At 34.5% G+C, this 11,971-nt stretch overlaps 1 protein-coding gene across 2 annotated transcripts in view; it reads left to right on the forward strand.

Annotated features, from left to right (window-relative positions):
• Positions 1-11,971, forward strand: part of LOC107677307 (microtubule-associated protein RP/EB family member 2-like) — a 17,749-nt gene that overhangs the window by 1,457 nt on the left and 4,321 nt on the right. The window contains exons 1-5 of one of the 2 annotated variants that reach the window (XM_016472175.1): positions 2,523-2,780; positions 7,776-7,903; positions 9,719-9,864; positions 11,248-11,464; positions 11,575-11,720. In XM_016472175.1, the coding sequence (XP_016327661.1) occupies positions 2,656-2,780; positions 7,776-7,903; positions 9,719-9,864; positions 11,248-11,464; positions 11,575-11,720 (762 nt within the window). In that variant the 5' untranslated portion in view covers positions 2,523-2,655. Of the gene's footprint in view, positions 1-2,522; positions 2,781-7,775; positions 7,904-9,718; positions 9,865-11,247; positions 11,465-11,574; positions 11,721-11,971 lie in introns of those variants that run through there. The other variant, XM_016472177.1, reaches the window with a different exon arrangement.

Genomic DNA, 11,971 nt, shown 5'->3' on the forward strand with positions numbered 1-11,971 from the left:
CAATGACTTTCAAGCATTTCACACAACTATTTCCAGCACTTTAAAGCTCTAAAATGATCCAGTTTGAATGTTATTTTTAATGGGATGAACAAAATATACTTTGTGGTAAACAAACACTTGTGTAAAATTAAAAAAATACATCAAATCGCAATTAGAATCAGTAGACAGCAGGAGAGGAGCACTTATTGGCTTAGTCATTTCTACCTTTTCTCTATATTTTGAAATTATAAAATCACTATTATAAAATATCAAATCATCAAGAAATCAGATTTTGTCAGAATTTTACACTTTTTTGTGTATGAAGTAAGAAAAGTCACAAAGTGCCTTGAAAAACAAACTTTTCTTCAATTTGCTACTAAATCACACATAATCACTGAAGTTGGTCAGTTCCATATACTAGAAGAATAATGGTACATTTAATAAGAGTGGAATATATACATTTTCTGTATATAAAAAGAAGATTTTGCACCTGTTACTGTTGTTAATAAAAGTACATTTTGTATGCATCTTAACTCAAGCTTAGTGCTTTACTGTCAAATCTGTATAAACAATAAACAAAAGAAAAATAAACAAGAAATGAACATGAAATATTATTAGTAACTGCACTTATTAATGCAAAACAATAGTAATTTTATGATTAAATTATCTATATTTTAATACCCCTGCACACCACCCCCAGCATTACCAAATCTGCTCCTGGCGCCATCATCTGTAGAACGAATACCCCCACACACCACTGCTCTCAAATGTTAGTCTGGAGCCCTGATATATATATATATATATATATATATATATCAGTGTCAGCCATTGGAAACTCAACCATTAATATGAGACTAATCTTTTGTAATGTTCTTAAATAGATGTATGGCTTAACATTGTCCACTGGCAGTTTATTTATGACCAGATTTATGGTAGTAGGAACATGTGTTTAATGCATATGCATGGAACACTTCAGTCACTAACTTTTACTATCTATTTGGCTGTTTAATTATGTGTAGCTATTACCTCTGTCAGTAATATTTTTAGATGTACTTTATGTATTGTCGAGTGTTGCAGTGGGGTTTGCTACAACCAAATTTGTTCACTTGAATGTCTCAAATGTATATATCGGAGTAAATACTTATTAGCTAAAGCTCATCATCATTTTTAAGTATAAATAACATCAACAGATATTTTCCTTGTTGATCACATCATGGTAAAATGACATCACAGACAGATTGCACTGTAAATTTACTTGTAACCATTTTCCATAAACATGTAAAATTTAAACTGAAAAAAAAAAAAAATCTCATACAGTTAGCTTTGGTGTACTATGCTGGAGCACAAGAAAACTTTAAATAACCTCACTAATGTTTTTTCCATTTGTAATGTCATCGCTTGTAAAAGTATGATATCTTCTAAATTCTTCATTCATCAGTTTGAGATTATTGCTCATGACCCGGCAGGCCATTTCGATAATTTATCTCTCTGTTTTGACTCTAAAAACCATAGATTTGATTGGTTGGAGAGACTACGTTGTAAAGATGTCATACAACAAGAGCCTTATCTAAACTTTGTGTAATGTGTATATATCGTAAATTAAATCACAGCACTCTTTGCAATACAGTAAAGAATAATGAGCCACGGGCCTCATCACATAGAGAGCCAGATATCTAGAATTGCAAAAAGCACTGTATGTTTCTTTTTGGACTGTTTATTTTATATCATATTATTATAATTTATATTATTGAATATATAGTATCTTATGCTCACAAAGGCTGCATTTATTTGATAAAAAAATAAAGTAAAAACAGTAAAATGATGAAATATTACTGCAATTTTTTTTTTTATTTGAATATATTTTAAAATGTAATTTATTCCGTCCTGTGATGGCAAAGCTGAATTTTCAGCACTCCAGTCTTCAGAAATCAAACTAACATGCTGATTTGGTGCTCCAGAAACATTTGAGTAATTATTAATGCTGTTATTTATCTATTTTGTCTTCCTGAAGACAATAATAAGATTAAGCATGCTATGCACTGTCACGTGCATTTCCAGACATTTAGTTGTGCGTAAAGAGCAGATTCATTTATATGTAGCAGTAGAGATAAAGTTTAGTCATAAATTGGAATGTCTTTGTCAACCCATACATATTTATTAATCTTTATCACACAATTTTACCCATGCATGAGACATTAACTAGTGTGGGGGGAATAATGCACATAAAAATAAAATAAAAAATGAACATATTTTGGGGCCTAGATGCAGGTCTGTCATTAGGAAGAGAAACCTGAGAACTTTTTCCCGGGTCTTATGAGGACGACAGACCACAAAACTATATTCCTATAAAATACATAATATATATAATATATAACGACGTATTTAGGAAGAGGCAAAGTTCCACTGGCTCAAATCTGAAGCGTCCCTCCCAAAGTCACATGACTGTAGTTCCGTGACTCGCCTGTGAGGTCGCTGTTGAGCGGAAGACACATTCTCACATATATATATATATATATATATATATATATATATATATACACTGTACACACACACTGTACACACACACACACACTTACACTCTTACAAACGGGATTTAAACTGAGAACAAACAGGCAGGCGGCAGGGAACAACCCCGACGCCCCTTTCCTCGTCCGATCGAGTATTTCACAGAGTCAAATGCCCGGTCCGATGCAAGCTCTGTCCCCCAATGGAGAGAACAACAACGACATCATTCCGGACAGCAACGGCACCAACATCATTCCCTACAGAAAGAACACAGTGCGTGGAGAGCGCGCCTACAGGTACACTGCCATTACCACCCGCCGGCCGCTTTACAAAGAAACCACCGCTTTAAGCGACCTACAAACAATGCATTTAGCCGAAAATATCAAGAGTATACGTTTTAATCCATGCTTTCCCAATGCACTCGCTCTGGGAACCCCGAACTCCCATTATGGCTGCGTTATATCTAACGGTGGGGCTTTTCATGAGCCAGCTATGGCGTTTCCCCGATGATGCGGTCATAAAAAAACATGTAAAACGCTGTTCAGTAAAGGCGTTCATGCTTTTGGGCTTTTTCTCAGACGTTATGTATATGATTTGAGATGGATGTATGTTGGGATGTGCGCTGACAGGGTGCTTTCCCAGGTTTTGACAGTGCATGGCCTGTATGTTCACCAAGCAGTCAGCCATTGCGTAATATAATTCATTTCATCCTATCCCCAAAATCTGTTCAGATCGTCTGTTATGGCGTGCATGTCGCGCCTAATACTAGGTAATAATCTCGTGCATCGGTAAAAATATGATTGCATGTGTTTTACGGGTCTATAAACATGTTTTGGGTTGACTGCTTTTGTTGACTGATTTTTTGTCTCTGAAATTTTTTTCCTCCCTTCATTCCAACATCTCACTAAACTGTTTATCTTTCCTGCTAAATGTAGATGAATCTACTCTTTAAGCACAACAGCACTAATGTCTGGAAATGCAGTGTGCGTTTAAGTTTATTAAAGCCATGAGAAATTAATAGGGAGGTGCATTTGTCATCCTGGAAGAAATCTTATATAATAAGAGATGTGGGTTTTCTTGAGGGATTGGCTTCATTATTCATATGATGGTGCACTGGGAAATCAAGGAGAACGGGATTGATCTGTTGGATCTTTCTATTGGCAGTGATCTGAAACTGGCTTCGGTCAGTTGATTGAATTAGGTTAGTTTATTATGTGTAAATTGAGATAAACTTTGATATGTTCATATGCTTAATTGTGCCCTGTTAATAACTGGACAGCATTGCTGTTTTACTTGTGTCAAAGTGTGGCACAAAAGAGCTTTGCTTTGTTATTGTTTTTTTATTATTATTATTATTTTAAACAACCGGTTTGTAATAGGGATTACATTTCAGGACCATGTTTTTAAAAACTGATTTAAAAAAGTACACAATTAATGCTCGTTTCTCCCAATTTTTTGATTTTAGGTTATTTTTGTTATCATGAACTTGATATGTTAGCGGTCCCACTGTTCAACGTTCTATAAATAAATAATCAATACTTCATACTGTATACTAAAATGTTGCGATGCCTAAAATATTTTAAGCGTCACAACATTGATTTTAAATTGGTACTATTGATTTAAGTTTGTTTTTATTTATTTTTAGACAAAATAGCATTTTAATATCAGTCATATTTAGGTTATCAGTCATAGCATGAAAAATAATCATCAGCTTATATCATGTCAGCCAGCACCCACCCAATCAAACTGTGTTTTGTGCCAAACTGAGATGTTTTAAATTTATCCTCACATCAATAGCTTTTCAAGGACTTTCAGTGGAGGACAAGCAAACCTCAATTCCTAAACAGAAAGACTTTTTTTTTGTCTGAGGCAAAATTATTGGCAGTCTGGTTTGACATCAAACGTTGTTCTGTGATGGAAAATTAATATGTTTGTACATACATTTAAAAAGTACTTTATGTATTTATTTATATGCCAAACTTTTTTCCTTTAGATGTTTTTCTTTGTTTAGTTTTGAGTTGAAAAAATCGGACAGTCAATGAACTCACAGTTCTGTATGAGAACAAACAAAGCTCAAAAGCTTCTATTTAACATCGTGGAGCGCTCTGTATATCTTGATATTTACTTGGTGATTACCTAGTTGACATTAGGATCATGTTACACAGTGTTTATGGGCAAAACATGCGACGCTAGATAGCAGGAAACGTTCAGAGCTCTTAAAGGAATAGTCCCAAAAATGAAAATTTGCTGAAATTTTATTTACCCTCAGACCATCCAAGATGTAGATGAGTTTGTTTCTTCATGGGAACAGATTTGGAGAAAAGTAGCACTGCATCACCTGCTCACCAGTGAATGGGTGCCGTCTAGGGATGCACCAAAATTTCAGCCGCCGAAAATGGCTTTTTCGGTTTTTGGCCGAAAGAGAAAAACGTCTGAAAATATATGGCACGCCGCACAGCCCAGTAGTGTTCAGCGCACAGGTTTCTCTGGCCGTCATCACTGCGTGGATATTCCTCTCTATGAATGTGTGTTCAGTTGAGTTGCTCATGGCCTATGCGAACGCTCCACTCACGTACTGCACATGATCAATAGTATAGTAGTATACTTAGTATACTAAGTAGTAAACTTGTTCCTGTTTGCAATAGCGCTACTGTGCTGTAACATGGTGTAGTAGAGCTGTACTAGGCAACGCTGGTAAAATGACGCTATGCTCTGCTCACATGCTCTGATAATAATAGCTTTGTAGGACTGTACATTATTTGGATAATTATACAAAAATAAATTCAGTTAAATCTGATTCTGTTGCACAGAACTGAATAAAAATAATATATTGATATTTAATATTAATATATTTTTTGTCCAGTTTTATTTTTACTTTCAATAAAAGCGTGGTTATTTTATTGGCTTGTATTTAAAAAAAATATTCATTATCATTAAAATTATTGAGTTAAATGAAAAAGTCGTACAAAATAATTTTATATTATTTATAATAATAATAAATAATTGTTAAAGCATTTTTGTTTCCATTTTCGGTTTTCGGCCAAGTGCATCTAGAAGTTTCGGTTTCGGCCCAGAATTTTCATTTCTGTGCATCCCTAGTGCCGTCAGAATGAGAGAACCAGCTGATAAAAACATCACAATAATCCACACCACTCCAGTCCATCAGTTAACATCTTGTGAAGCGAAAAGCTGCATGTTTGTAAGACACAAATCTATCATTTAAACTTTAAACCATTGCTTCTCTGAAAAAAAAAGTTCAAACAGTTCCACCATTGGAAAAAGGAAGTGGAAATCCCGTTGTCCTCTCACATCAAAATCCACCGATATATTTGTTTACAATTGTTTTCGCTTGTAAACAGTGCTTGATCTGTGCATATTTCTCTCCTGATTCAGACCAGATGACTTTTTCACCAGAAATTGCAATATTATGGATAGAGGACTCCGATTTCATCGGAAAGCAATGGTTGGAAGTTAAGAACATCTTAATGATGGATATGTTTCTTACAAACTCACAGCTTTTCTCTTCACAAGACATTAACTGATGGACTGGAGTGGTGTGAATTACTTGTGGATTATAGTGATGTTTTTATCAGCTGTCTCATTCTGACGGCTCCCATTCACTGCAGAGGATCCATTGGTGAGCAAGCGATGTGATGCTAAATTTCTCCAAATATGATAAAGAATTTATAGTGCTGGGCGGTATGACCAAAAATTTATATCACAGTATTTTTCAAAATTATACCGGTTTCACGGTACATGACGGTATTTTTTTTTCATGCATGACCGGGTGTTAACCATATTTTCTACTGATTGAGAGAGGAAATACTGCAGTATATTGACTTAGAATGCCCTATTTTACTGTCATGATGAGTGAATATTGTCAAAAAATACCACACTAAATAGTGACTAAACACGACCCCTTTTAATACATGTTAACCAGGAGTCACTCTCATTTATAATCGCGGCATCGTCTGATAAAATCAACATGCATCTACACTAAATGCGGTTGTTTTGGCTATATTACTTTTTTGTCTCATGCAGCGCACTGCCTGCGTCTGAGTCGTCTGAGTAAAAAAACAACAAACAAAAAGAAAATGCGCAACAAGAGACTTTGCGCATTGCGTTCATATTCTGCTGTTCTGTGGCCACGGATTTGCAGATCTTGTCTTTTTCTTTTCCTGCTGCAAGAAAGTACGCAGGTTCCACCAAAACTTGAACAGGTTCCACCAAAACATTTAGTCTGCTAAATGACTAAATGTTCTTGCAGGACCATTGTACTAAATACTTATACTTGTATAGTACTTCACGTCTGAGAGTGCAAGCGCCAGCTGCAGTCAGACTCTTTTGGATGGCAGGGGGCGGTGGATATTTGTGGCAGTCAATGTGGATCAGTGTTGCCAGATTGTAAATGTCCAAGTATCGTACCAGAAGCTCAAAATTATCGTTTTTGGAAAATTAAACCCTGTGGCTCGTGACGACACATTGATGTCCTAAGACACGAAACGATCGGTTTGCTACAACTACCATCATTTGAATTGTCATAATATTATGAAATTATCGTACATTATGGGATTTTTTTCATTATTGATCGTACAGCGTACAGAGGTCAAAATTATCGTACAAATACGATAATTATCGTACTTCTGGCAACACTGATGTGGATATTGTGGATGAGTTCTTCTGTGTCATCACGTTCTATTAGTTCTACAGCTTCAGTTTCGGAACTTTCACGCTTAGTAACACATACAGCTGTTCCCTCACCACAGTGCAACAGTGAAAAGGGACCCCTTTCAAACAGTGTCGCGTTCCGAACGTTGTTTAAGCGACATACACCGGTATTGCGGTATTTTAAAAATTAATATCATAACAAAAATAAACACCGGTATTCGGTATGAACCGGTATACCGCCCAGCACTATAAAGAAACAAACTCATCTATATCTTAAATGGCCTGAGTAGATTTTCAGCAAATTTTCATTTTTGGGTGAACTATTCCTTTAACGTGTATAAATTCAATAATAGATGTTGTCCCAGTTCAGTCTATCTCAGTTTAGATACTAAAACTCTTAGAAATGCATTGCAATTGCACAGTTTCATAATTTTAATAACAAAGTAAGAGGATGACTTTAGACTTAATACATTCTGCTGTTATAGTATGCATGCATTGTAAATTGCTCAGACTGACAAGATGATTCAGTCAGTACCAGAGCTGATAGTGTCATTCAGACTGTGAGCTGTCCTTCAATACATCTGCACATGATTCTGATGCTGATGTCTGTGTCTCGTCCACAGCTGGGGGATGGCGGTCAATGTTTATTCTACCTCAATCACCCAGGAGACGATGAGCAGGCATGACATCACAGCCTGGGTGAACGATCTGCTCTGTCTAAACTACACTAAAGTGGAGCAGCTGTCATCAGGTATGTGAACCTCCCAACTTAACCCACCGCTGACACTCATTAGACACAAAGACCAGTAATCCCAGAGGATTTACACAGAGGCATTTTGTTAGCGCTCGTCTGCGCTGCTGTAGGACGGCTGCTACCTTTAAACGTTTGTGTAAATAAATGTTGGTCAGTAAAGCTGTTGTAAATTCTCAGCTGCTTTAGGTAACACAGCCATGAATTATGAACCTGGGAATAGAGTTAATCACGTTAAAATAGTAATTAAACTAGAACTTCGTTATTGCAGTCAAAAGCAAGTATAGCTTTGAATCTTCTAATAATAGTGTTTTTGAGTTTTGTTTCAATTTGACATGCTGTATTTCATTGAAAACTATTTTAAACAATTTTAATTTAATTATTGTATAAACATTATACAATTATACAGTTATTATGCAATTTTATATGAGCATAATATGGAAAATTTATACTTAAAATCTTTTTCATACCACAGGGCTGTTTAAACGAACTGCAAATATTGCAAAAAATCTAAAATATTACATTTTGCTTATAGCAAAAATGTTGCTGTTTGTCAACTACCCATTTAGTTTCAGTATTCTTTCATCAAGTTCTCTTACATTTGCATTTAATTTCATATGAAATAAATAACTACATTACTTTTGATCACTGCTGTTGATTAATCGTCGTTTAATTAGTTGTTTGAAATTCAATCAGGTAAAGTTCTCTTCATTCTTTTGCAACTATCAGAAGATCAGTTCAGTCCTTTGTGTGATTTTTAATTTTAATTTAATTTGATGGGATTTTGCAGGATTTCAGAAGGATTGACAAGTTAATGATGAGAAAGGAATTATTTTAATGAATGGAATGGAATGAATAGGCTAATAAAGCCTAGTCATTAAACTAAAAAGACTTTATAAAACAAATGGTAATGCGCACACAGCATCATTTGTATTTGTAAATATAGTCTTATGTATAAGTAGTTTATTATAGTTTAGGGAATATGTCTTTACCAGGTCATTTAAATTGTGATTTAAAGGCATAGAAATGTACTAAATAAATAATTCATACTAAAATAATTAAAACGCATACTATTCAAGTAAATAATAATAGAATTATGAAAATAATTAGATTTATTAAGATTTAATATAAGAATAAATGTGTGTGTGTGTGTGTGATATATATATATATATATATATATATACACACACACACACACACAATTATATACATTTCCATTTATATATTCTTATTGTTATATTACTATTAATACTTTTTTTTTCTAGTCAAATATGTAGCTCTACTATAAAAGAATTAATTCAGTCTGTTGAAGACTGTATGTGTTGCTAATTTCTACCTAAACATACCAGTTTGTACAGTTAGAGACAAAAATTAATCTTCAAAGATCTGCATTAAAATCTCAGGGTTTTTAAGTATTATGTTTTGAGAGCAGTTTTCTTTCCAGTAATCATGGAACTTCATCATTTAGGTTCGGTGCTTTAGCATGACATCACATCAGTATCTTAATTTAGTTCAGCATAAGCACAGGTCAGGCCAGAGGTATTTAAAGATCTCCGAGACACTGAATATCCTCTGGAAAAGCTCCTGCTTTACCTAGCCAGGCAGAAGACATTGATTTACATGGCATTTTAAATGACATCCTTGGAGTCAAATGGATCTCCCTTTAAGTGCCCTTGTTTTATTTCTTCTGATTGGGCAGATTAAGTTTACTGCAGAGTAAATTGGACACTTAGATGAACCTGAGACTGAAACTAAATCTGGTTGAAAGTGTTGGAGAGACAGAAAGAGCGTATCGTTTGTGCATCTCTTTTTTAGGAGCAGCGTACTGTCAGTTCATGGACATGCTGTTTCCCGGCTGCATCAGTCTTAAGAAGGTGAAATTCCAGGCCAAGCTGGAGCATGAATATATCCACAACTTCAAACTCCTGCAGGCCTCCTTCAAGAGGATGAACGTTGATAAGGTGAGACGAACATGAGAGCCTTGCAGTCATGCTTTCACTATAACCACTGAAAATCTGGTTAGAAATAAAATCCCTCTCAAAATCACCATAGAGAAGTACATTTTAGCATGAAAAACAGTAGTGGATTTGTGTGATAAGAAAATACATAAAAGATCTCATAACCCCAGACTGATTTAATTCTATTATTCACAGGCTTTATGAGTAGTTGTTATCCCACTATGTCTTACTGAACACACACTGCTAAAACAGTGTTTAAATATTTATGGCTGCTTTACAGTTCCCTGTGTAATTATAATACCTGTATTATTTCCACCCTTAAAAAGAAATTGCTTGTAAAATTCACTATTAATTACAAATAAATGGCAAGTGACACATTAAATTAAATGTGAAATTTTGAAATAGAAAAAGTGAAATAGTATTTTCTTACAATATTCTTTGTTTTATTTACAAAGAAAAATATTTTTACAGTGCAGCTGTCATTGCCTTCTTTACAACAAAATCTTAACATTAGATGAAAAAAAAATCACAATTTGTGTGAAAAAATGTATAATAAATAATAATGGTAATTAAAAATAATTTTAATTTGTTAAAATAATAAATGTTAATATTAAATATTTATTATATATATATATAAAAAAAAAAGTTATATTGAAAATGTTGCCTCTACTTTTGAGCCTCGTTATTCACTCAGTGCTGTCGTTTTATAAAAAATTCCAGACTTTTTTCTACTTTAAGCGTGCACTTGAAAAACAAGGAATAACAGTGCTGTTTTATAATGCTTGAATGGATATAACCCATTATTTTTCTTAAAAACTGTAAGCGATTTCAGACAATTTTCAACCACACACCCTCAAATCAAAACTTAGTCAGCAAACCTGACATCAATAAACCCAAATGTGCAAAATGATTGACATACAGAAAGTGTTTCTGATTCTCTAAAATAAGCGTGATCGAGCCACAATTTTTTTTTTTTTTTAATATTTACATAAGCATGCAATAAAAAAAAAATCACACTTCAAATAATCATTTATGTTAATTAATGCTGGGATTCACAAACTTTTTTTGTCAGCTGAACCTCTTTGACCTAAAATATTTACTTGAGACTTTAAATTAATATTTCAATAATTTAATAACACATTCAGGTGTTTGCAGTTAATAAAATAAAATAGAAAAAAATATTTTCCCCCCAAAAATTTGTTTTTTATTTTAAAATAAATTATTTTAATTTTACATTTTTATGGTTTAATTATTAGCACAAATCATATGTTTGTGGACGCCACTGTTTTGTGAACACCTAATATAACATATAAATCTGTATTTATGGAAAGTTATCTGTGTAATGTAATTTTTTTCACATTTACATCCTGTTTCCTTCCCTCTTAGATCATCCCTGTAGAGAAGCTCGTCAAGGGACGGTTTCAAGACAACCTGGACTTCATTCAGTGGTTCAAGAAGTTCTTTGACGCCAACTACGACGGGAAGGAGTACGACCCGGTCCAGGCCAGACAGGGCCAGGACGCCATTCCCCCTCCAGATCCCGGCGAGCAGATCTTCAACCTGCCGAAGAAATCCCAGCATGCCGTCAGCTCTCCCACCGCAGGTCTGTTAGAGGCGGGCTGCTTGTGACATAATTTCTTAATATTCATCATTAATCAACTGGCATTTAGCATCTACTAAATTGCATCATGGCATCTGTTAACTTGTGTGCAGGAGCTACTAGATCAACCAGTTCAACCCCTAAATCCTCCACCTCCACCTCCCGACCCTCCTCTGCCAAAAAGATCCCTGTGATGTCAGCAACACCTGCTAAAGGAGAGAAGGAGCTGGAAGCACAAGTAACACAACTAAATGAACAGGTGGACATCCCTAACGCTATTAACGCTAATAAAATCCTTAAATAAAGCAGTCAAGAACATAATGGTTAGAAATGCTGATTGAGACCTTGAGATAAGATGCTATTTTAGTAGATAATTTTTTGAAGACCAGGGTTTCTGCAGGTCTTAAAAAGTCTTAATTTGCCCTTCCACAGATTAAGGCCTTAAAAGGTCTTAAATTGGAGCAGAAAGTCTTAAATTAATAAAGTTATGGAATTAAATGCAAAAAAAAA

The sequence above is a fragment of the Sinocyclocheilus anshuiensis genome, unplaced genomic scaffold (assembly GCF_001515605.1).
Source record: "Sinocyclocheilus anshuiensis isolate Anshui unplaced genomic scaffold, SAMN03320099.WGS_v1.1 scaffold392, whole genome shotgun sequence".
Lineage (NCBI taxonomy): Eukaryota > Metazoa > Chordata > Actinopteri > Cypriniformes > Cyprinidae > Sinocyclocheilus > Sinocyclocheilus anshuiensis.